Here is a 21725-nt window from a genome sequence, read left to right as displayed (position 1 = left end):
AGAAAGTGTCAAGTATATGAGGCTGAATTTGAACTCAGGTCCTCTTGACTAAAGGGCTGGTGCTCTATCCACTGTGCCACCTAGCTGTCCCCTGAAATATTATTTTTTAAAAAACAAGCTCATAACCCCCAGGTTCAGCACTCTATTCCAACGTATTAGACCCAGCAGTAACACTTACCTCTTCTTTAGTGTAGTATTTCAAAAAGCCTTCTGTTGCCGAAAGGACAAACTTCCTCTTCAGGTACTGCCCATTGTCCCTTCCCCGCTTCCACAGGAGCCCTTCTCGGTTGTCTGTGATCAACAAAGACGAGAAGCAGACCCATCAGGGCCTCTGGCCCCACCCCCAAATCCCCTCACCAAAGAAACCCTGGACTAATTTGGTTCCTTCAGTTCAACAAGACTGGAAGCTGCTCCCTGCCACCAAATGTTGTCCAGAAGAATATGGCAGACAGAGCATGGGACTTGGACTCGCGGCAGACCTGCATGAGAAAGTATGCAGAAAAAACACAGAACCTGTCATTTCATAACTATTTGTTGATGGATTAATTGACCCAAATTCAGCCTCTGACACTTAATATGTGTGTGACCACGGATGACCGAGTCATTCAACTCTCAGCCTCAGTTTCTTGATCTGTAAAATAAGGAGGATAATAATACCAGTAGTACCCCCCCCTCATGGAATTGTAATCAGGATCAGAAGAAATAATATCTATAAAGAGCTTTGTCAACCCCAAAGAGCCATTTAAATATCAGCTATCCTCCTTATTGTTATCCAAAGAATCCAAAGTGGGGATGATGCAATGGAAGACACATGAGAGGCTGACAGCACACACATGCCTAAAAGAGGGCATAAAGGACAATAACAAGGAGAGCAAGGATCATCATATGGACTGCCCAACAGACTACAGAACTCTCCATGAGATGGTCAAGGAGGTAGGAGGCCTTCAGCATGTTGGAGAGATCTTCTCTGGAGGAACGTGGAAATGTACTCACAAGATAAGGCAAACAGGATGAGAAGGCAAGGAGGTGTTCTGATCACCATCGGCACCAGTGAGAGCTGGGACAGATGCTGGGTGTCCCAAGCTATTAGGGACACCATACATCAGGAGTTCCGAGTTAAGGACCTCTGGCCTAAGTGAGAAAAGCCATTCCTGACCCCTTTCCTCAAGGATCCACCAAATCAGATGCCTTTTATTATCCACATATGAGTTATCTAATTTGTGAATTAGTTGTAGCAGCAGCTATAGCAGGAGCAGGAAGTTGGAAAAATAAACAAACCAATGTGTGTGTTTGTTTGCTTGTTTGTTTTAAAGAGGCCTCTGAGTCATCAGAGCCACCAGAGGGCTGGTCCCTTCCAGCTCTGAAGCTATGATTCTCTGTGTGGTTTAGGAAAGCAATTTTATTTTTCTGGGCCTCAGTTTCCACATCTGTAAAATTTGAGATCCCTTTCAGCTCTTGAGCTTTGATCCTACAAACAGAAAATCCCGGGCTGGCTATCCCAAAGTACCACATATAAGTTCATTTAATCCTGATTAACACATTCTATGGTCTAACCATTGTGACTTAATGGGACTAAGCTAAGGACTGGACCTATGATTTCATTAGTACAGGAAATGACCGAGTGAAGAAACTTGCTCTACCAATGCAAGTCAATATCTTCTCTGCAACATACTGTCTTAGCAAGTTGCCTTGGACAAGTCTTGGACAACAACTTGCTCAATGTCACATAGCCATTTTGAGTCAGGCAGGACTTGAACTCAGACCTTTCTGGGGACAACACCTCAAACACACCGTAGTTTATGGTTTCAGAGCCCTATAGAAGCTCGATTCATTTGATTTGATCCATCTTTGTGAGGTAGGTGACCTGGCATTATCTCCATCTTACAGATGACTAAACTGAGCCTTGGAGAGATTAAATATGCCCAAGTCTGTAGCAAATAAGCAGTAGAGTCAAAGCTTGGACCTACGCTGGCTTCGCTGTGTGGTCCACTGTGCTCTCTGGAATTAGTGTTTAGTAGTATCTGTGTTGGCACCAGATAACTGAGCGCTGACTACACTGATTTGGCAATCATGCTCAGTCAATCAACAAGCATTTATTAAGTGCCTACTGTGTGCCAGGCACTGTGCCAAGCAGGGGAAATACAAAGAAAAGCAAAAGCCAGTCCAAGCTCTCAAGGAGGTTACAGTCAAATGGAGAATACAACATGGAACAAACATGTCTAAACAGGCTCTATTCAGGATAAGCTGTAGACAAATAACAGAGGGAAAGCCATAGAATTAAGAAGGACTGGAAAAGGCTTCCTGTAGAAGAAGGTGGGATTCAGTTGCAAACAGCAATTATTTTATCTATTTGTGCAATAGACTGCTGTCCCAGAATTATGTCTATCTGAAATCCATCGGAAAAGACGAGAAGAACAGAAACCAGCAGTGTGTCCTCCTCCATCACAGTGGATGGAGAGCCAGCCTCAGAGGCAAGAAGACTGACCTCAGCCACAACCTGGCTATATGACTCTGGGTAAGCCTTTTACTCTTTCTGGGCCTCAGTTTCCCCATCTGTGAAATGGAGGCAATTGGATTCATTGGCCTCTATGTGATCCTGGGTAAGTCACTTAACTATTCAGTGCCCCACGAAGCTCTCTCATACAACAAATTATAGCGCAGATTCTGATTGCTATCGATGGTTATAAATTTTCTCATCCAGAATGTCCCTGCATGAGTGAAATCACAGGACCTCTATAAAATAAAGGAATTGGACTATGTCACCTTTAAGGATTCTTCTTGCCCTGAATCTATTATCTATACATAAAATATAACTGGGGAGCCAGCATCCCTCTGTTAAGATTCCATTCATGACACTGAAGTCATATTTTCTTGTGCCCGTAAAAACACAAACTTTAATGACAGAATCTGCCTTACCAGATATGGTCCAGGTGAGGCTGCCAGCCACAAACTCCTGTCTTTCATATTTGGCTCGGATCCATTGCTCCTTTAAGACCCTGAAGAGAAAAAGGCTGTGGTTAATTAGCTGGGTCTGCTGCATTCTTTTCCATGGGAAAATTAAGCTCTTGATGAAATTCCTATAACTGGATGGAAACCAGAGGTACAGCCTCATACTAGGCTGGTACTAGGCTCCCTCTTTCAAACATCCTCTGGTTGGTAAAGCAGGGACACTGACTCCCCTAAACTGTTTGAACCCTCAAATGGGCATTTGAATTTAGACAATTAAGCTTGCTGAATCCATGCTGACCCTACGGGCTCTGACAGAAGTCAAGTAGCATCTTCTTGACAATGTCACCTGTAACTTCTGGAAAAAGAATACACACACACACACACACACACACACACACACACACACACACACACACACATACACACACAGGATAAGCTCTCAGGATTAGAGCTCTCTTGGCAGGGAACCATCTGCCCTGACATTGCTCCCCCAGGTTCTCAGGACCTTGCCTTCTTCCCTGCTACTTTCCCTACCCAAGTATTTTCTGGCTTTGTCCTTCCATGAAGAGAACATGACTATGAGTCTTCTTGTATGTGCTTTGTCTCCTAATTAGAAAGTGAGCTCCTTGAACACAGGGACTGTCTCAATTTTTCATTTGTATGTTCATCACTTAGCATAGTGCTTGGAATATAGTGAGCACATAAAAAATGCTATTAATATCCCCGTTTTATTGATGAGGAAACTGAAGCAACAGAGGATAAATTACTTGCCCAGGGTCATATAGCTAGTGAGTGTCAGGCTGGATTTAAACTTAGGTCTTCCTGACTCCATATCCAGTTATCTATCCACTGCACCACCTGACCTCCCCTATATATCTGTATCTATCTATATCTATCTATCTATATCTATACCTATACCATTTATATCCATATCTATATCTATCATGTCACCATTTTCAAAGAGCTTTCACACCTTATTTGATACTTACAACATAAGGGAGGCATTTCTTCATCTGGAATGGATGGGAAAACATTTTTTAAGTGCTCACTACATTCCAAGCCCTGTGCTAAGTGAGGAACATAACAAATGAAAAATTATTGCAGAACTGCTGTCCTTAGAATGGGGAGACTGGCCTCTGGGACCCAATGTCTCACTCCTAGAACATTCCAAACTCTTTTGCTATGTTTCAATACTCTCTCAATTCAAATCAACTGAATTCAATTTAACAAGCACTTTATTGAACGCCTACCAGTTCTAGGCAATGCAAAGACAAAACCCAGAGTCCCTGACCTCAGGGAGTTTACATTTTACTTCTTCAATTCCAAAGGTAGGAGACTGGGAAGTCCAGAGACCTGGCTTTTGCCTACCTACCTAGGTGGGCTGCTACCCAGGAACCAGGCTTAGTTTGGGGCACACCCAGTATGTCTCTTGCAAAGGCAACTTGGCTCTCCCCTTGAGCCATCCTAGGTAAGCATTTGACATGATGAGATGCTCACCAGATCCAGAGAATCCCACAAAATCATGCAAGTCAAGGGGGTCAAATCTCAAGTCCATTTTAAGAACCCTTGTGAAACTACCCAAGCCCTCAAGGGCTTTCACATCTGAAAAGGAACCAAGTATGTGAAAGATGGTGACATTAAAGAAACAACATACTCCGTTCCATCAGTACGATAGGGGAGTTGACAGGCATGGCCATGATAAGCCATGGTCGTTGGCCCAAAAAGAGGGCTGAGTTCTGGCTGCATATGCTCAAAAATGTAGAAAGTGATGGAGAACTAAAGAGTTTGGATGCGCCTTCTCTTGTCATTAACTCTGTAATGCGCACGTATACTTACAGGGCTCCTGGACCAATCAGTTCACACATGAGTTCCCCTTATCATAATGATATGATACTGAAAAGGAAGAACTCATCCCTAAGCCAGAAGAGGAGATTACTCAAAAGACGCCCCAAAAGAAATGGAAGAAACCAAAACTTATTGCTTCAGAGTAAACGTGACTTGAAAGTGCAAATAAAAGTGGAATTAAAAAGTTTTTAAAAAGAGAGAGAAGTCAGAACCCAGTCATGCTATTCAACACTCACACCTGACTCCTAATCAGCCCAGTTGCTTCTGGAACCAGGAATTATCAGAACTAGAAGGGACCTCAGAGGCTATTTAATACAAATTCAGGGAAGGAATCAGAAGTTTCCTCAGCAGGGAGGTGACTTGTCCAAGATCATACAAACTCATGAAGGATGTAGGACTAGAACCCAAGACTCCTGACTGCCATGCCAGTGAGACTTCCCCTTGATCACACAGCCTCGCTGAAGAGGAAGTCGCCTACAAGACTCTGGCCTTGATATCAGGACAAACATATACATTTAGAGCTGGAATAAATAGGCTGCCTTAAGAATCAGCAGGTTCACTCTCCCTGGTGGGTGTTCAAGCAGAAGCTGGAGGACCACTTGTCTGGAGGGTCATCCCTGGGGTTCTTTTCTTGTACGGGTTGCATTAGAGGGTTGCACGGGAGCTTTTCAGCTCTCTGTGATTCTGTGGCCTAAATTCTGGTTAGATTAGCAGCCAGCTAATCTAACTGTGGGCAAAGACATCAGAAGTCACAAGAGGAGAGAAGAATGAGCATGAAGATCACAATGATGTAGTGAATATAAGGCACTGGACTTGAAGTCCAGAAGACATGGGTTCGAATCCTGCCTCAGACACTCATTAGTTGTGCAATTTTGGGTGAATAATTTAAACTTTCTCAGCCTGAGGGCCAATCATCTGTAAACTGAGGGAGCTGTACACAATGGCTTTCCAAGATCCTTTCAGCTCTAATTCTATGATCCCATGAAGGCCTGAAGGTCAAGGACTGGGAGTTCTTTGACTTGAAGGATGGTAATGGGAGAGAGACCGGCTCAGACCCTAAAAGAGCCCCACTTACAGGCAGTCTTCAGACTGGGGGATGTAGTAGAAATCAGGGACTTTTGCTTCATATTTTGCCTTGGAACAGAGGTTTCCGTTTCGTGTCATGAACTGAAAAACAAAAGTCAGCTTGGCGACTGGTGGCAGGATCAGCGTCTGGGCCTGGGCCCTTCCTCCTCTCCAGCCCCCGCCTCCCGCCTGCCTCTTGCACTCCCCCATTTCCCTGCGTGATCTTAGAGCCTACAATGTAACATGAAACCACAGCAAGTGCAAATTCCTGTCTTTCAAGGGAGGCGCACCATGGTCATGGGGAGAGGCTGCTGCCCTGGTCCTAGAGCCACTGCTGGTTATTCTGCCATAAGCCTGGTGGCTCTAGGCTCCAATAATGAGCTCCAGCCACAGGCCATCCTGGCACGCTGCTGGCCGGGATAGTGGTAGATCAGGCTCGGCCAGGGCTGCCTTCCAGGGGAGCAGAGGGATCCACATTATTGAATCAGGCAGATGCCTGCAGACACTAGGAAGCATTTGGGGGCTTGGCAACTGGATTTGCCACACATCTGATTTTTCCTTTTGATCCGGATGCTTTGACATCTTGTAGCCCCCTGAGGCAAACTACAGGGGTGCTGAAAACAGTGGCTACTGCTGGACCGTCACAGATCAGGCTGGATGAGTGCCCAGGGAGGAACCGAATGCCAACCTTTCAGTTAAAATCTCTGCCCATGGACACAGTTAACTCTCTATCATCCACATTCACTTTCTGTATTGCCTGGGAGATCTTAACACCCAGCTTCCTAGCCATCAGCATCCGATAGCTCTGGAAATGAAAGAGTGTGCACGTGCGTGTGTGTGTGTGTGTGTGCGTGTGTGTGTGTGTGCGTGTGTGTGTGATTTCTTTGTTGTAGGAAACTCCCAGGTTAGGAAACTGCCTTCACTGTTACAGCTTGACAGCTTCTCTTCACCATACAGTCTTAGAGAGTTTTCCTGGGGCACTAAGAGCTTAAGCGACTTGCTTAGAGTCTCAGTGCCAAGATGTGTTAGAGATGGGATCTGAACTCAGGTCTTCCTGAATCCAAGACAGCTTTCTGTCTACTCTACCAAAATGCATCTTGCATTCTCATTTTAACATCACTCTGAGCTGAGCTGGAAGGAGGTAAATTTTCCCGGGAAAAAGGACTGGGGTCTATTTCCCCAGTCAAAGAGATTTGGGGGAATTATCTGATATTTGGAGATTTTATGGCCACCACTACTCTCTGTGAGAGAGGCAACCTGACATAATAGGAGAGAGGTGGCTGCTGAATCAGGAAGATCTGGTCCTAAGTCCCTCCCGGACACATACTGACTGGCTTATTTACATTTTACTCCCCTCCACAACACACTCTATGATCCTGCCAGACTGACCGGCTACATGTTCCTTGAATATGTACGTACGCCTTTCCATATTGCATCTCAACGCCTTTGTATGTGGCTGTTTCTTATGCCTAGAATACACCCCCTTTCCCACTCCCCTCCCCCTTGAATCCCTGGCTTCCTTCAAGGCTCAGCTTAAATGCCACCTTCCCCTGGAGGCCTTTCCTGGTCCCCCGCCAGGTGCTAGAACCTTGCCCTCTAAGGTTACCTCAGTAGGTATCTTATGCCTATGCTTTTGACTGCCAGACTTTGCTCCCAAATTCAAATATAAATTCCTTGAAGGCAGAAACTATTTTTGCCTTTTTTTTTCTCTAGCACTTAGCACCGTGCCAAAACACATAAGTGCTTAATAAATGCTGATTTACTAGAGGTTGTTGACTCGATTTAACCTTTCAGTGCTCAAGGCAACTCTCTAAGACTAAGCTGTAGAGAAGGGGTGAGATCCGTCTTGGGTAAAGGGAATTTCTCATCCAGGAGTTCTCTTTACCAGTGAAATCGGAGGTCCAGTCCCTGAATAGGGGTAAAGGATGATTAGCCCCAGGGCTGCCCACTATTGTCATCGTTACATCTAAGAAATGGGAATATATGGGGGCCAGCCTTGAACACTGCTGCTCTAGGTTCAGTGTTTGTTTCTTGGGGTGTTGTGGGGCAAAGAACTGGCTTGAGAAGCAAGGGACCTTGGTTCAATTCCCCTCTGTGTATGTATCTGGGATGGAACTATGTGGTATGCACATGCTTTGGACTGATTGCTTAACTGCTCCATTAAATAAGCTCCTTTGAGCAAATCGCTTCCCTCCCGGCCTCAGTTTTCCTCCGCTAGAAAAGGAGAGATTCTGGGAGTCCCTGTCATCTCTGACATTCCGACTATGATTCTGTAGCCCCGTTCCCTCTTCTACCTCCACGATACTGTCATCCCAGAAGTCGAGTCGAACCGACTTCACTTTACTGATCTCAGGGAAGTTCCGATGCACTCCAGAGCAATTCAGGCAGATGAAAATCCCCAGCTTGTAGGAGGCCCAGTCAGGATCTGCAGGGGAAGAGAGAGGACAGCTAGAAAACTGGATTGGGGTGGGGCTTAGCTGCAGACAGATAGCCCAGAGTGCTGCTGCTGGCACTTCGGGGAGCAGGGATGGATTGTCGTGGCTGCGTGGGCAAGGGGCTGGTGCACAATCTAATGGACACGTGGAGGAAAACCTAGCTTTGCGCCAGAGTCTGAGAATCAGGGCTATCGGCTCTAACTTCCATCCTAACACCAATTTTAAGGGAGTACCCTACTTTCTCAACTTCAAAATCCTCCCACGCACCATCTCCCCCAACAGGTGGACACCTCACCTGCGCAGGAGTCTTACTGAATGCTAAACAGCCTCGTTGAAAGAACGGTGAATCTGAGCGAAGACAAACTACTGAAAGGTCCATTTCTAAGGGGATAGGAAGGAAGGACAGGGCTAGGAAATACCAACGGAGTGAGGAGGGTGAAGAGGGCTTGGGCCAGGGAGCCGGTAGAAAAGCACAGAGGAAACAAGGGAGCTGGGATGGGCAGAGGCAAGAGAAGATTGAGGGCTCTCCGGGTGTGGGTCCGACTGCTGGGAGACTTCATGGTCCAGGCTGGGGGTGCGCTATCGCCATGCGCGCCCGGGGCCCCGAGGTGTCTGGGTCTCTTACCTGGCGCCCCGCAGTCCGCGCACACCTCGTTGCCTGTGCCAGCCGCACGCAGAAGCTCCAGCAAGCGCCTCTTGTTGTGCTCCCGGTCCCCCATCGCCCGCCAGGGGCTCCCTGCTCAGCCAGCGCGGCCCCCGAGAAGGTCTCGGAGTTCCTGGAGAGCCCAGGCTCCGGCCATGGTGTGTGCGTCCGGTCAGCTCCGCGCCGTGGCTCGCCTCTCATGGGGAAGAGTGACCGCTCGGGAGCGAAGCCGACGCCCCGGCCCGCCCCGCTCCACTCAGTCCCCGCCCAAACAAGGAGCTGAGATTTTTTCTTTTTCTTTTTTGTTTGCCTATTAGTTTGTGTTTGTTCCTGGGTGCACTACAGTGAGGGACAGTGGCGGGGCCGTGCAGGGAGCCTGTGTTTACGTCCTTGTAGAAGTGGACATTAGAGGTTGCATGGAACAGTGGGAAAAGCATTGAATTTGGAGTGAGGAACCTCCGGATTCAAATTCCACCTCCAGCTCTTCCTAGCTGTGTAATCTTGAACTAATCGCTTAATTTTCCCGGATCTCAGTTTCCTCATCTGTAAAATGGTCATAATAGGATCCAGAGCTGGAAAGAACCTCAGAGGCCCTCCAGAACAACAATGTTACAATTGAGGAAACTGAGGTCCGGGAAAGTTAAGTGATTTGCACTAGGACACCAAACAGAATTTGAACTCAAGTCCTCTGACTTCAGAAGTAGTGCCCTTTCCATTGCACCACATTGCCTCAATGTTAGCAGAGCGCTGGTCCTGGAGTTGGCAAGACCTGAGTTCAAATATGACCTCAGACTAGTTGGACAAATCGCTTAATCTCGCTCAGCCTCAGTTTCCTTCTGTAAAATGGAGATCATAATAGCACCCCACCCCCACCCCTTGCCAGGGTGGTTGGGTGCGCAAAATAAGACAATAGGTGTAGGGCATTTTGTAAACTTTCAAGCCCTATATTACTGACCTCACAGGGATGTTGCAAGGGACAAATGAAATAATTATGTAAAGGGCTCTGAAACGCTAAAAGCTTTATTACTATTATTGCTCTGTGCACTCGTGTGCATATATATCTGAAATCTTGACAGCTACCTACCAGCAAAGAGCGTGACCCAGAGAGAGCCCTTTGATGTTTAACCTAGCCTAAAGTATCATGGGAGTTAGGGAAATGGAAGAAGACTTTAGAGCAGATCTCCAAAACCCTGGCTTGACAGGTGAGAAAATCTAAGGCTGAGCAAAGTTGAGTGATTTGACAGCAAAAAACTTTGTCTCAAAATTCAGTTTAAAAAAACTGAAGCCATCTCTCCACACTTCAAATCACTTCTTCATCATCTCTGACTCCTCTCTTCTTTGTTGCAGGCTCAGAGGATGAGGTGGCTCTTCTTGCAAGCACCAACCCCTTCAGGTGTGTAACTTATCTTCTCAATTATCCCCCTTCTCACTTGAATTTTTTTTTTTAGGCAATTGGGGTTAAGTGACTTGGCCAGAATCACACAGCTAAGAAATATTATGTGTCTGAGGTGGAATCTGAACTCAGGTCCTCTTGACTCCAGGGCAGGTGTTCTATCCACTTTGCCACCTAGCTGCCTCCATCTTTTTTTTTTTAGTTAACCATGTTTTTATTGGTGTATTTTGTTTTTACGTTACATTTATTTCTGAATATATTACTCCCCACCTCGTAAAGGCAGTAACTTGACCCTGGTAACAACCATTTAAAAAAAACCCAATTGTGTTAGACCCTGACAACGTATGGAATATCCCACACTCCATCTCTGTGATGTGTAATATGCAGTATTCCACATTCCTCCAGCTCTGTAGTGAAGGGTTTCTCCCTAATTTAAAATCTCTCCTTCCCTATTTCTTACAAATACACCCAGATATCAGACTAGAACTCTTTCCTCCTAGTTTGTTGTTCTACTCACACATCACTAACCTTCCAAATCCAGATTGACACCTAAGGGGCATGCCAATGTGATTTAGTGAGTGGTACCCTGGACTTGAAGTCAGAAAGATCTGGCTTCATACATTTACTAGCTTTGTGACCCTGGGCAAGTCACTGAAAGTTTCTCTGCTTCATTCTTGAATGGAAAGTGAGGGATTTGGATCCTTGCAGCTCTAAATTGATGATTTTAGATTAGGCAGACACTCAGACACTGTGATTGACGGGCATTGTTGGGTTCCCCTACCCGAAAATACCTGCCAGCTCAGGTGCCTGTAATCCCTAGCATTCTGTTTAAATGCAAGGGTGCTGCCTGAGGGAGTTAGCACTTCAAGTTCAAAAATAAACAAATAAAACAAAGTTCCCAGACTTGTCACCGTCTTAAAAACCTTCACTTCATTCTACAGCCCCTGGAGCCATGCTCATAAGTTCCTCTTCCTGTTCATAACCAAATTCCTGGAAAAAGCGTTTTTTTATTCCATTTTCTTCTCACTCCCCTTTCACTTCTCCACCCGTTATAACCTAACTTGTAAACTCCTCACTCAACTGACTCTTTTGCAGCATCCAATACCAGTGGTTCTGCTCTCCCGCACCCTCTCCCCTCTCTGGGTTTTCTTAGCACTTCTCTCTCCTAGTTTTCCTCCTACCCTCTCCGGCTCCTCATTGGGATCACCAGGCAGGTCAGCAACCCTGCTGGTTTGGGTTTTTCTTTTTTAATCTGAATTTAACAAATGTAAAATAAAATGAGCATTTTCATGTCAAGTCAATAAGCATTTATTAAACACTTGCTATGTGTCAGGCCCTGTGCTAAGCACAAGGGATACAAAGAAAGGCAAAAGACAATCTCAGCTGTTAAGGAACTCACAGTTTAATGGGGGGGGCAAGGAAAACAACATGCAAACAGTTATGTACAAATAAAATATACACAGGAAAAACTGGAGATAATCAAGGAAAAACGCTAGCATTAAGGAGGGTTGGGAAAGGCTTCCTGTAGAAGGTGGAATTTTAGCAGGGACTTGAAAGAAGTCAGAGAAGTCAGGAGGTGGAGGTGGGGAGGCAGAGAATTCTAGGAGTGGAGTGAAAATGTCTAGAGTTGGGAGGTGGAGCATCTTGTTCAGGGAACGGCAAGGAAGCCAGTAGATTGTAGAGTATCTGAAAAGGAATAAAGATGTAAGAAAAATAGAAAGGTAGGAAGGACCCAAGTTAGGAAGGACTTTAAATTTGAGAATTTTATATTTGATCCTGGAGGTGATATAGAGCCACTAAATATATATAAAGGGGTTTTTTTATTAATAAATTAATATGGAGTTTATTGACTATGGGGGTGATATGGTCAGACTTGCACTTTAGAAATCAATCAGTCCATTAATAAAAATTTATAAGCACCTACTATGTGCCAGGCACTGTGCTGAGTGCTCTGGGTACAAAGAATGCTAAAGGACAGTCTCTGCTCTCAAGGAATTAATATTCGAATGGGGGAGACAACATACAAATAACTATATACAAACAAGGAAGGGGGGGTGAGAGGGAAAGAGCAACCAAGAATAGAGTTGCACACAAAAAAAAAGGAAGAAAAAGAAAAGAAAGCAAAGAGGGTCATTGAAGCATAAAAAAAATACAAAGACAAGAACCGAATATGCAAACAAGACAACTTTGAAATGTACATGTTGAATTTATTAGATAATTAAAAAGAAAAACAAACTGTCCATAATGGAGACTCCCAGTTTCATGTACATGACTTTTCTGTTATACTAGATATATGTACATACATATATATACATATATACATACATACATACATACATACATACATACATACATACATACATACATACATACATACATATATATCTCACCAATGATCTCTTAATTGCCTTTTCTGGGCCCTCATCTTTCTTGACTCTCTGCAGCCTTTAGCAGTATTGATCACCTTCTTTTCCCTGATACTCTTTTCTCTAGGTTTTCCTAACACTGCACCCCTCCTAGTTCTCCTCCTACCATGTGACTTCTCAGAATCCTTTGCTATATCTTCATCCAGATCATACCATTAGCTTCAGGAGTATCAGAAGGCTTGGTCCTTCTCCCTTTTACATGGTTTCACTCTGTGATCTTATCAGCTCCCATGGACTCCATTATCATCTCTATGCAGATGATTCTCAGATCTATTTATCTAGCCCTCATTTCCCTCCAGAGGGCAGCTAGATGGCATAGTGGATAGAGATCTGGGCCTGAAGTCAATAAGACTCATCTTCCTGAGTTCAAATTGGCCTCAGATGTTTACTAGCTGTGTGACCCTGGGCAAGTCACTTCACCTTGTTTGCATCAGTTTCCTCATTTGTTAAATGAGCTGGAGAAAGAAATGGCAAACAAATCACGCCAGTATCTTTGCTGCTGTGTCGATGGAATTCTCCGGTACACTCAAAAGGCAACAGGCCTTGTCTTTGTTCTCTTGATTTTGACTCTTCCAGTCTGAGACAGCATCCCGGGAAGAGACTAATTATCTGTGAAACCTTGGGCAGGTCTTTGAGCTTTCTCTGGGTTTCAATTTCCTCATCAGTAAAACAAGGGCCAAAATCCACACTCTAACAAGTTGTCATGAGAATCAAATGAGATCATTGTGTAACAGTGGTTTGAATGAAACCCACACAGTGTTAGAGAAATAAAAAGTGTTACTATTATCAGCCTAACGGTTAGTGTCTGAGCCACATCTGATCTGTGCTGGAGGTCAGTCACTAGCCTGGACCATCATCCTGGGAGCTGGAGGTCTCTTCCATTCTTCCACTTAGCACTAAGTGACGTTAAGACAGTTGAGGGATTCTGGGAATGAAGGGAATCTGTGACTGAGGGGGGTGAGGAGACAACCACAGAAACTGGTCAGAGAGTCAAGCATCATTGGGAAAGGCTAAGATGGGGATCAAAGGGCATTGGGATGGCTCACTGCAAGGGCACAAAGATGATTCATTTCCTATGTTTAGAAAAGGAACAAGACAGAAATAAATCTCTTAAGAAATGGATGAGAAAGAAAGTCTGAGGCAGGAGAAGGGCTTGATAAACCAAGGAAGCAATCATTTTTCCTCTGCCTGAGACCCTAGGCCTAGGAAGTAAAATTTGTCTGAGGGACCCAGTGGCTGGGGCACAATGGTAAATGTTTAACAAGAGGCTCTTTAATAAGGACAGCACTTTTTTATCTTTAATCAGCATCGTTCACGTTTTCTCCTTCACTTATTTAAGTCTGGACAGTCAACAAAACAATAAGTCAAGCCCTGATTTGTAGCTTTTACTGTTTTCTGAAGTGTATTTTCTCACCCAGAACATTTAACAATCAGCTCTCTGGAGAAGTCCTGGCCTAGCCTTTCATCCTCTGGCAGCTGCTCTTCCATTCAGACAGACAGTTCGTAGGAGCATTGATTTAGACGTGGGAAGGAGCTCAGAAGTGATTGAGTCCAACTCAAACGAGGGAGCTGGGGCCCATGCAGTTTAAGTAACTTGTTCAAGGTCACGCAGGTAGTAAGTGACAGAGCTGGGACTTAACCTCAGATCCTCTGATATCAACTCCACTCCTCTCTTTTCCATATTCCCCTTAAAAAAAAATCTGCCATCAAGAAACAATCTGCAACATATTCACATTAAGGGGTAAGTGCATGATAATAGTCCTAATCAGGGCAGCTAGGTAGTGAAGTGGATAAAGCTCTGGCCTTGGAGTCAAGAGGACCTGAGTTCAAATCTGAACTCAGATATTTGACATTTACCACCTGTGTGACCCTGGGAAAGCCACTTAACCCTGATTGCCTCACCAAAAGCAAAAATAATAATAATAGTAGCTCTAATCACCTCTTCTCCGGAGTTGTTGCATCTTTAGCCCTAAGCTAAAGTCTTGAAGTTCTGAGTGGGACAGTTGCAGTTATTGTCCAGCTGTATTTTCCGTCTGGGGCTCCTGAAATCGAACCACCCAATAACTAAGGCTCTGCCTCTGATCTTTGCCCCTCTTTTCCCCAGCTCCTCCCTTTTGGGTTGCTTCGGGCTGTGAAAACTTGAACTCAGTCCCAAAAGTTGAGTTTTGGGCCAGGAAACTTCAAAAAGGGCACAAGAGAGGGAAGAGAGGGACAGAGAGCCTTAATGGCTTTAAAAAAAATGCCATCCTCGTCTATTTGTCCCTGCCCTTGGTTGGTTGTCTTGGTGGCCTGACCAGGCTTTGCTGATTCAATTTGATCCTCTATGTGACCAAGGCTACACCAGGCAGCCAGCAGCTTGTGATCGTGCCTCTAGTTCTCTTCCCTCTGTGTAAAGCTAAGTGGATCATTTCAGAACCATAAACGACTCAAGAACTCACCGCTCTCACCAGCTAGGACAGCTGAAGTTTTTAATTCAATTCATTTGAATTCAAAAAACACTTACGAAGTACCTACTAATTTGAAAGGCACTGTGGTAGGTGATGGGGGTCCAAAAACAGTCCCTGCCCTCAAGCACCTCCTGTTCTTGGTGGTGGAGTTGTTTTCCGTCAGGTACAACTCTTTGGGGTTCCATTTGGGGTTTTCCTGGCAAAGATACTGGAGCAGTTTGCCATTTCCTTCTCCAGATCATTTGACAGGTGAGGAAACTGAGGCAAACAGGGTGAAGTGACTTGCCCAGGATCACACAGCTAACAAGTGTCTGAGGTTGCATGTGAACTCAGGAAGATGAGTTTTCTGACTGCAAGCCCAGTGTTCTCTCCCCTGCACCACCTAATTGCCCACCTGTTCTCTATCCCACCCCAAAAGAAAAGACTTTAGCATCATACAGATTAGGTTTGCTTTACAGAGCTTACCCCAAGAGGGTCAGTATCTCCCTTTGGCTAGTGGTGTCGCTTGGAATTGCTCCAAGAAAATCTCCTAACATACTCAATATAGAGCTTGTGTCTATATTTCCCTACATATGGGGAAAGGCTCTCCTTAGGTACTATGTAAGCACTTAAGGTATGATATGTGAAGTAAGTACAGGATGGCTTTTATTTCAATCCACAGAAAGTACATAAGATACAGAATTCATTAAACCCAGAAAACAAACAAACCACTCAAATGATCCATCAGCTTCCTTACAAAGAGACCTGACCTGAGGCACGATATTAGGATGACCCTTGGACATTCTGATGAGTCACTCTTTCCTAAAAAGTCCCACACAGTATCCCCAAGACTTACATTGCTTTATTGCGGTTTGGACTCCCTGCCAGAAGATAGATCACATGTTGGGGTACCGCTGGACAAACAATCCCGGTACTGTCTAACGCTTTGCCTTTGATCTCTAAGTAGCATGTGCAAGAGCTATAGGGTTGATTCTTTTTCTCCAAGAACATTGCATCAGGGAATTACCTTCTTTGTCTTTCTCAGGAACTCTCAACCTTGGAATGACCCATAGGGTGCTGCCTGAAAAAAATCTCCCCATTTTGGCTAGGAAGCTATATTCTAGGATCATGTTTTTTAGGGAATTCAAAATCTCTCCCCCATCTCTTCCAAATGGGAGCTGGGTTTTTTAGAAGTATTACCTATGAATTATTCTTTCAGGTCACATGCAAGTATATGCCCACGTGCTTTTGCACAAATTATCATCATTTGGTCCTGGAGGTGATAAAAGGAAAAACTTCCTTCCTCCTTTCTTCCTTCTTCCCTCCCCCACTTAAAGAAGAAAAGATGGAGTCTTGAAGAGAGTAAAGGAGAGAAAGAGAGACAAAAAGAGGCAGAGAGAGATAGAACGGGGGAGTGGGGGAAAGAGAGAAAGAGTGAGCAAGTGAAAGAGAGGAAAAAGGGGGGAGAGAGAGGAGAGAGAGAGGAAAGAGGAGCAAAGGAGAGGAAAGAGAGAGTGAGAGAGCAGCTACTTTAACAAGAATCCATCCCCAAGTTCCACTCAGCCAATCATCTCTTTTTTAAAATTAAATTTTATTTTTTTCAATTGTCAAGAATTTTCTTCTATCCCACCTCTTCCATATTGAAAAAAGAGAAAAACAAAGCCCTTGTAATATATATGCACAGTCAAGCAAAACAAATTCCCATCTTGGCCATAAATGTATGTCTCATTTGGCATCATGAGTCCATCACCTCTCTGTCAGAAGATGGGTAGCAAGCTTCATCATCATTTCTCTCAAATCAAGTTTGATCATTGTATTGATCAACATTCTTAAGTCTTTCAAAGTTGTTCATCTTTACGATGTTGTTATAGTATAAATCGTCCTGGTTTATCTCACTTGACTCTGAATCATACAAGCCTTCCTAGATTTCACTGAAATTGTCTCTTTCATCATTTATTACAGCACAAAAGTATTCCATTCTATTCATGTGCCATAACTTGTTCAGCCATTTCCCAGTGGATGGGCATCACCTTAGCTTCCAGTTCTTTGTCACCACGAAAAAGGCTGCTATAAATATTAAATATTTTCCTACATGTAACATCTTTTCTTCTTTCTTTCTTCTCTTTGGAGCAAAGACCTAGTAGTGGTCTCCTAGCCAATAATTTTGGCAGTGCCCGTAGTAATCTGCATCTAAGTAGGTTGCTAGTCAGCATACCCACTTGCTATGAGAGGGTGCTTCTCAGCTGCTTACAAATCTATTTGCCTGTCTTTTTTTGAGGCTTCTAACAAGTATTTATTAAGGTTATACTATATGCCAGGAAGGCATTGGGTTAGGTTCTAAAGTACAAAGACAAAAATGAAACAGTTCTGCCTTTTAAGAAGCTTGCATTCTATTGATATTGATTAGCGTAATATACAACATTATATGATAAGTGAATTTATTAGTTAAAAAACAAAGTACTCAATAGATGGGCAAAGGTGGGGAGGAATGGGTGAGTATTCCAAAAGTAAGGAATAGTCTATGCTATTCAAAGTCTATGCTAAGCAAAGGTCATGGGGTGAGAGCACACGGAGAATGTTCAGGGTATGGAGGATTGTCTAATCTGTCTGGAATGTGGAGTGGAGCAATAGAAGATAAACCTGGAAAAGCAAAGTGCTGCCAGATTACAGTGATCCTTGAATCCCTGGCAAAGGAACTTGAATGTTTTTTTTTAATATCATTAAACATTATTCATGGAGCTCTAACAATACCCAGCTTCAGGCTCCATATGAGATAGACACATCTTTTTTTTTTTCCACTGTCATCTAAGGCCTTTTTATAGCCCCAGTTGTCATATGAGTACATGGAGCCCACTTGCACAGAGTCAGTTAGGAAGGCTGATCTTGCTCTCTGGGAGACTGCCACCTGAGAGAGATGCACTGTCCTAGATAAGAGGGAGAAGAGCTACGAACAATTGAATAATGAATGCTGAACAACCACTTAATTTAGGGCGAGTGTTTACATTTTATATAACAGAAAGCTCAGTGGGGCAAGAGTAAATAAAAGGAGAATGCAGGAGCTTAAAATTTAGTTAGACTGGGATTGGGACCAGTGACAGAATAACTTCAAAGGATTCTAAGACTAGAAGGCATCTCAGTATGTAGAATGATGGAGCTAAACAAGACTTTACAATAGAGAAGCTGGAACACTGTCAAATTATAGAATATAGATGTAATGGAGAACTATTGTGTCATAAGAAATGGAGATGGAAGAAACAGAAGTAGGGAGGAAGGGAAGAAGGGAGGAAGAGAAGGATGAAAAGAAGGAAAGAAGAAAGGGAGGGAGGGAGGAAAAAAGAGGGAAGAAGGAAGGAGGCGAGGGGAGGAAAGAAAAAGGAAGGGAGGGGAGCAAAGGAAAAGGAGGGAAAAGAGAGAAAGGAGAAAAAAGAGAAGAGAGGAAAGAAAAGAAGGACGATAGGAAGGGAGAGAAAAGAAGGAAGGAAGAAAAAAGGAAGAGAGAGAAGAAAAGAAAAAAGAAAGAAGGGCAGGTAGGTAGGAATGAAGAAAGTAGAAAAGAAGGGAAAAATAAAGAAAGGAAGGAAGAAAGGAAGGAAATAAGGAAGAAAGAAAGAATAAGAATGAAAGAAAGAGAAGGAAGTAAGGAGAAGGAAGGAAAATAAAGAGAGAGAGGAGGGAAAAGAGGAGGGAGGAAAGAAAAGGAAGGAAGTTAGAGAGGAAGGAGAAAAATGAGGAAGGAAAGAAAAAAGAAAGGAAAGGGAAAGAAAAAAAAAGAAAGAAGGGAAGGAAGGAAAGTAAGAATGAAGAGAGGAGGAAAAAAGAGAAGGGAAGAAAGAAAAAAGGAAAGGAAGGAAGAAAAGAAGGAAGGAAGGACCTTTGTATGATATAAGCATAGTCAAGCAAAACAAATTCCCACAGTGGCCTCATCTAAACCTGTGTTTCTTATTTTGCACGTTAGTCTGTCGTGTCTCTGTCACAAGGTGGACAGTATTCTTCATCAATCCTGTGGAAGTATGGCTGATTATTTAATTCTGCAGAGTTTGCAAGTCTTTCAATATTGCCTGTTTTCACAATCTTGATGTTACACGATAAACTCTTCCGCTCACTTAATTCCACATCAGTTCCCAGGTTTCTCTGAAACTGTCTCTTTCTTCATTTCCTAAAGTACCATAATATTCCATTACATTGGTAAACCATAATCTGTTCAAGTTGAGCCACACTAAAATTGATGGGTACTCCTTCATTTCTACTCTTCAAACATTCCATCACTGGTCCTGCTATTGTAGCCCCTCTACTTTGGTAGTATGTACTGGACCTTGCATTCCATTGGCATGGTTTTGGGTGCAGTAGGGTCAGTGGGGGCAGCTTGGTGGCACAATGGATAGAGCACCAGGCCTGGAGTTAGGAAGACCTGAATTCAAATCTGCTCTCAGACATTTACTAGCTATATGACCCTGGGCAAGTCACTTCACCCTGTCAGCCTCAGTTTCCTCATCTATAAAATGAGCTGGAGAAGGAAATGACAAACCACTCTAGGCTCTTTGCCAAGAAAACTCGCAAAGGGGTCACAAAGAGTCAGACATGACTGAAACAACTGAGCAACAACAAGGGAGCCAATCCTAAACCGTGATGAGGCACTGGAGAAGTACTTTAATAGAGAAATACCTGTTTTTTCAAAAGTCCTGTTTAAAGACTAGGCCTCTCTTCATTTCTAAAATATATAGAGAATTAAGACAAATTTATAAGAACACAGGCCATTCCCCAATTGATAAATGGTCAAAGGATATGAACAGACAGTTCTCAGATGAAGAAATTAAAGCCATCTGTAGTCATATGAAAAAATGCTCTAAATCGTTATTGATTAGAGAAATGCAAATCAAAACAACTCTGAGGTACCACATCACACCTATCAGATTGGCCAACATGACAAAACAGGAAAATGATAAATGTTGGAGAAGATACGGGAAAATTGGAACACTAATACATTGTTGGTGGAGTTGTGAAATGATCCAACCATTTTGGAGAACAATTTGGAACTATGCCCAAAGGGCTACAAAAATGTGCACACCCTTTGATCCAGCAATAGCACTTCTAGGGCTATATCCCAAAGAGATCATAAAAATGGGAAAAGGACCCACATGTACAAAAATATTCATAGCAGCTCTTTTTGTGGTGGCAAAGAATTGGAAATTGAGAGGATGCCCATCAATTGGGGAATGGCTGAGCAAGTTGTGGTATATGAATGTAATGGAATACTATTGTGCTATAAGAAATGATGAACAGGCTGACTTCAGAAAAACCTGGAAAGACTTATATGGTCTGATGCTGAGTGAAGTGAGCAGAACCAAGAGGACTTTGTACACAATAACAGCCACGTTATGCAATGACTAAGATTGTTAAACTGAACCCTTCTCAGCATTACAAGGATCTAAGACATCTCCAGAGGCCTCGGGATGGAAAATGCTATCCACATCCAAAGAAAGAACTATGGAAGTCGAATCGCTATCACTTATTTTTACCTTCTGTTGAGTTTTGTTTCATCTTTCTGATGGTTCCTCCTATTGGTTTTAATTTTTACTTACAACTTCACTGATGTGAAAATATGTTTAATGGGTATGTAAATGTAAAGCCTATATCAGATTGTGTGATGTCTTGGGGAGGGTGGGGGGGAGGAAAAGGGAGAAAAATTTTCAACTCAAAAGCATATAGAAAAAATAAAAAAAATTAAAAATAAAATAAAATAAAAAATTAAAAAAATAAAAAATAAAAAAAATAAAGACTAGGCCTCTCCCTAAGGAGTCTGTATCTTGAATTTGAATTCCAAAGATTCCAAACAGGCCTAGAACAGGAACTAAGTACATGATAATAGTAACAGCTAACATTTATACAGGAGGTCAAGGTTTGCAAAGTCATACAAACTGATTGCAAGCTATACAAATATTCTCTTATTTTAACCTCACAATAACTCTTGCATGTAAGTGTTGTTATTATCCTCATTTTACATGTCTGAACTCAAATTTGAACTCAGGTCTTTCTGATTCCAGGTCCTGAAATCTACCCTCCTACCTGCCTCTAACTTTAGGTACGTAACAAAGTGATAACAACTTTGACTGTTTGGATATGCTAAATCAGTTTGGAGGAGAATTTCAATTCCATTAAGAAGAAAATAAAAAATTAAATAATATAAAGTATTAATTATTTAACTGTTGATTAATTGAAAATGTATAACATAATAAGAAAATGTAATAAGAAAATTAAATAAAAAATTATCCTGGGCAGGTTTGGCATTTCAAGGTACAAAGACAGAGTCTCACACTCAGTAGGCCTATGACAACAGTAGAGAATATACTACTCACTTATACAGAAAAAAGTATACAGCCACATACTGTGTCCCATTCTTTGGTTCAGGGAAATAAAATTGCACATGCAACTACTATTAGGGAGTCAGTCCTATCTAGACACAGCTTAAACACCAGATGGCCCACAGATGTAAGGAGCTTATACTAAGGCAGACAAACAGAAGCCTCTAGATACAGCTAGATGGCG

The 21725-nt window shown here is 43.2% G+C and overlaps 1 protein-coding gene and 1 long non-coding RNA gene across 5 annotated transcripts in view; one reads left to right on the top strand and one right to left on the bottom strand.

Moving 5' to 3' along the window:
• ADAP2 (ArfGAP with dual PH domains 2) overlaps window positions 1–9157 on the bottom strand; it is a 31602-nt gene extending 22445 nt beyond the window's left edge. For 2 of the 4 annotated variants that reach the window (XM_078154822.1, XM_020963313.2), the window contains exons 1-5: window positions 8920–9157; window positions 8154–8284; window positions 5870–5961; window positions 2917–2996; window positions 179–291 (exon numbers count right to left, since the gene is read on the bottom strand). In XM_078154822.1, coding sequence (XP_078010948.1) covers window positions 179–291; window positions 2917–2996; window positions 5870–5961; window positions 8154–8284; window positions 8920–9013 — 510 coding nt within the window. In that variant the 5' untranslated portion in view covers window positions 9014–9157. The remainder of the gene's footprint in view (window positions 1–178; window positions 292–2916; window positions 2997–5869; window positions 5962–8153; window positions 8285–8919) is intronic. The other 2 variants (XM_020963312.2, XM_020963311.2) reach the window with 2 other exon arrangements.
• On the top strand, window positions 8353–21297 carry LOC110192251 (uncharacterized). Its single transcript, XR_002320117.2, has 3 exons — window positions 8353–8667; window positions 10285–10330; window positions 21224–21297. It is a non-coding gene; the product is annotated as an uncharacterized LOC110192251 (long non-coding RNA).
• The last annotated feature ends 428 nt before the right edge of the window (window positions 21298–21725 follow it).

The sequence above is a fragment of the Phascolarctos cinereus genome, unplaced genomic scaffold (genome assembly GCF_003287225.1).
Source record: "Phascolarctos cinereus isolate Bilbo 61053 unplaced genomic scaffold, phaCin_HiC Scaffold_5;HRSCAF=322, whole genome shotgun sequence".
NCBI classification, from domain to species: domain Eukaryota; kingdom Metazoa; phylum Chordata; class Mammalia; order Diprotodontia; family Phascolarctidae; genus Phascolarctos; species Phascolarctos cinereus.
Note: the sequence above shows the minus strand (reverse complement) of the source record. Positions and strands in the feature narration are given on the sequence as shown.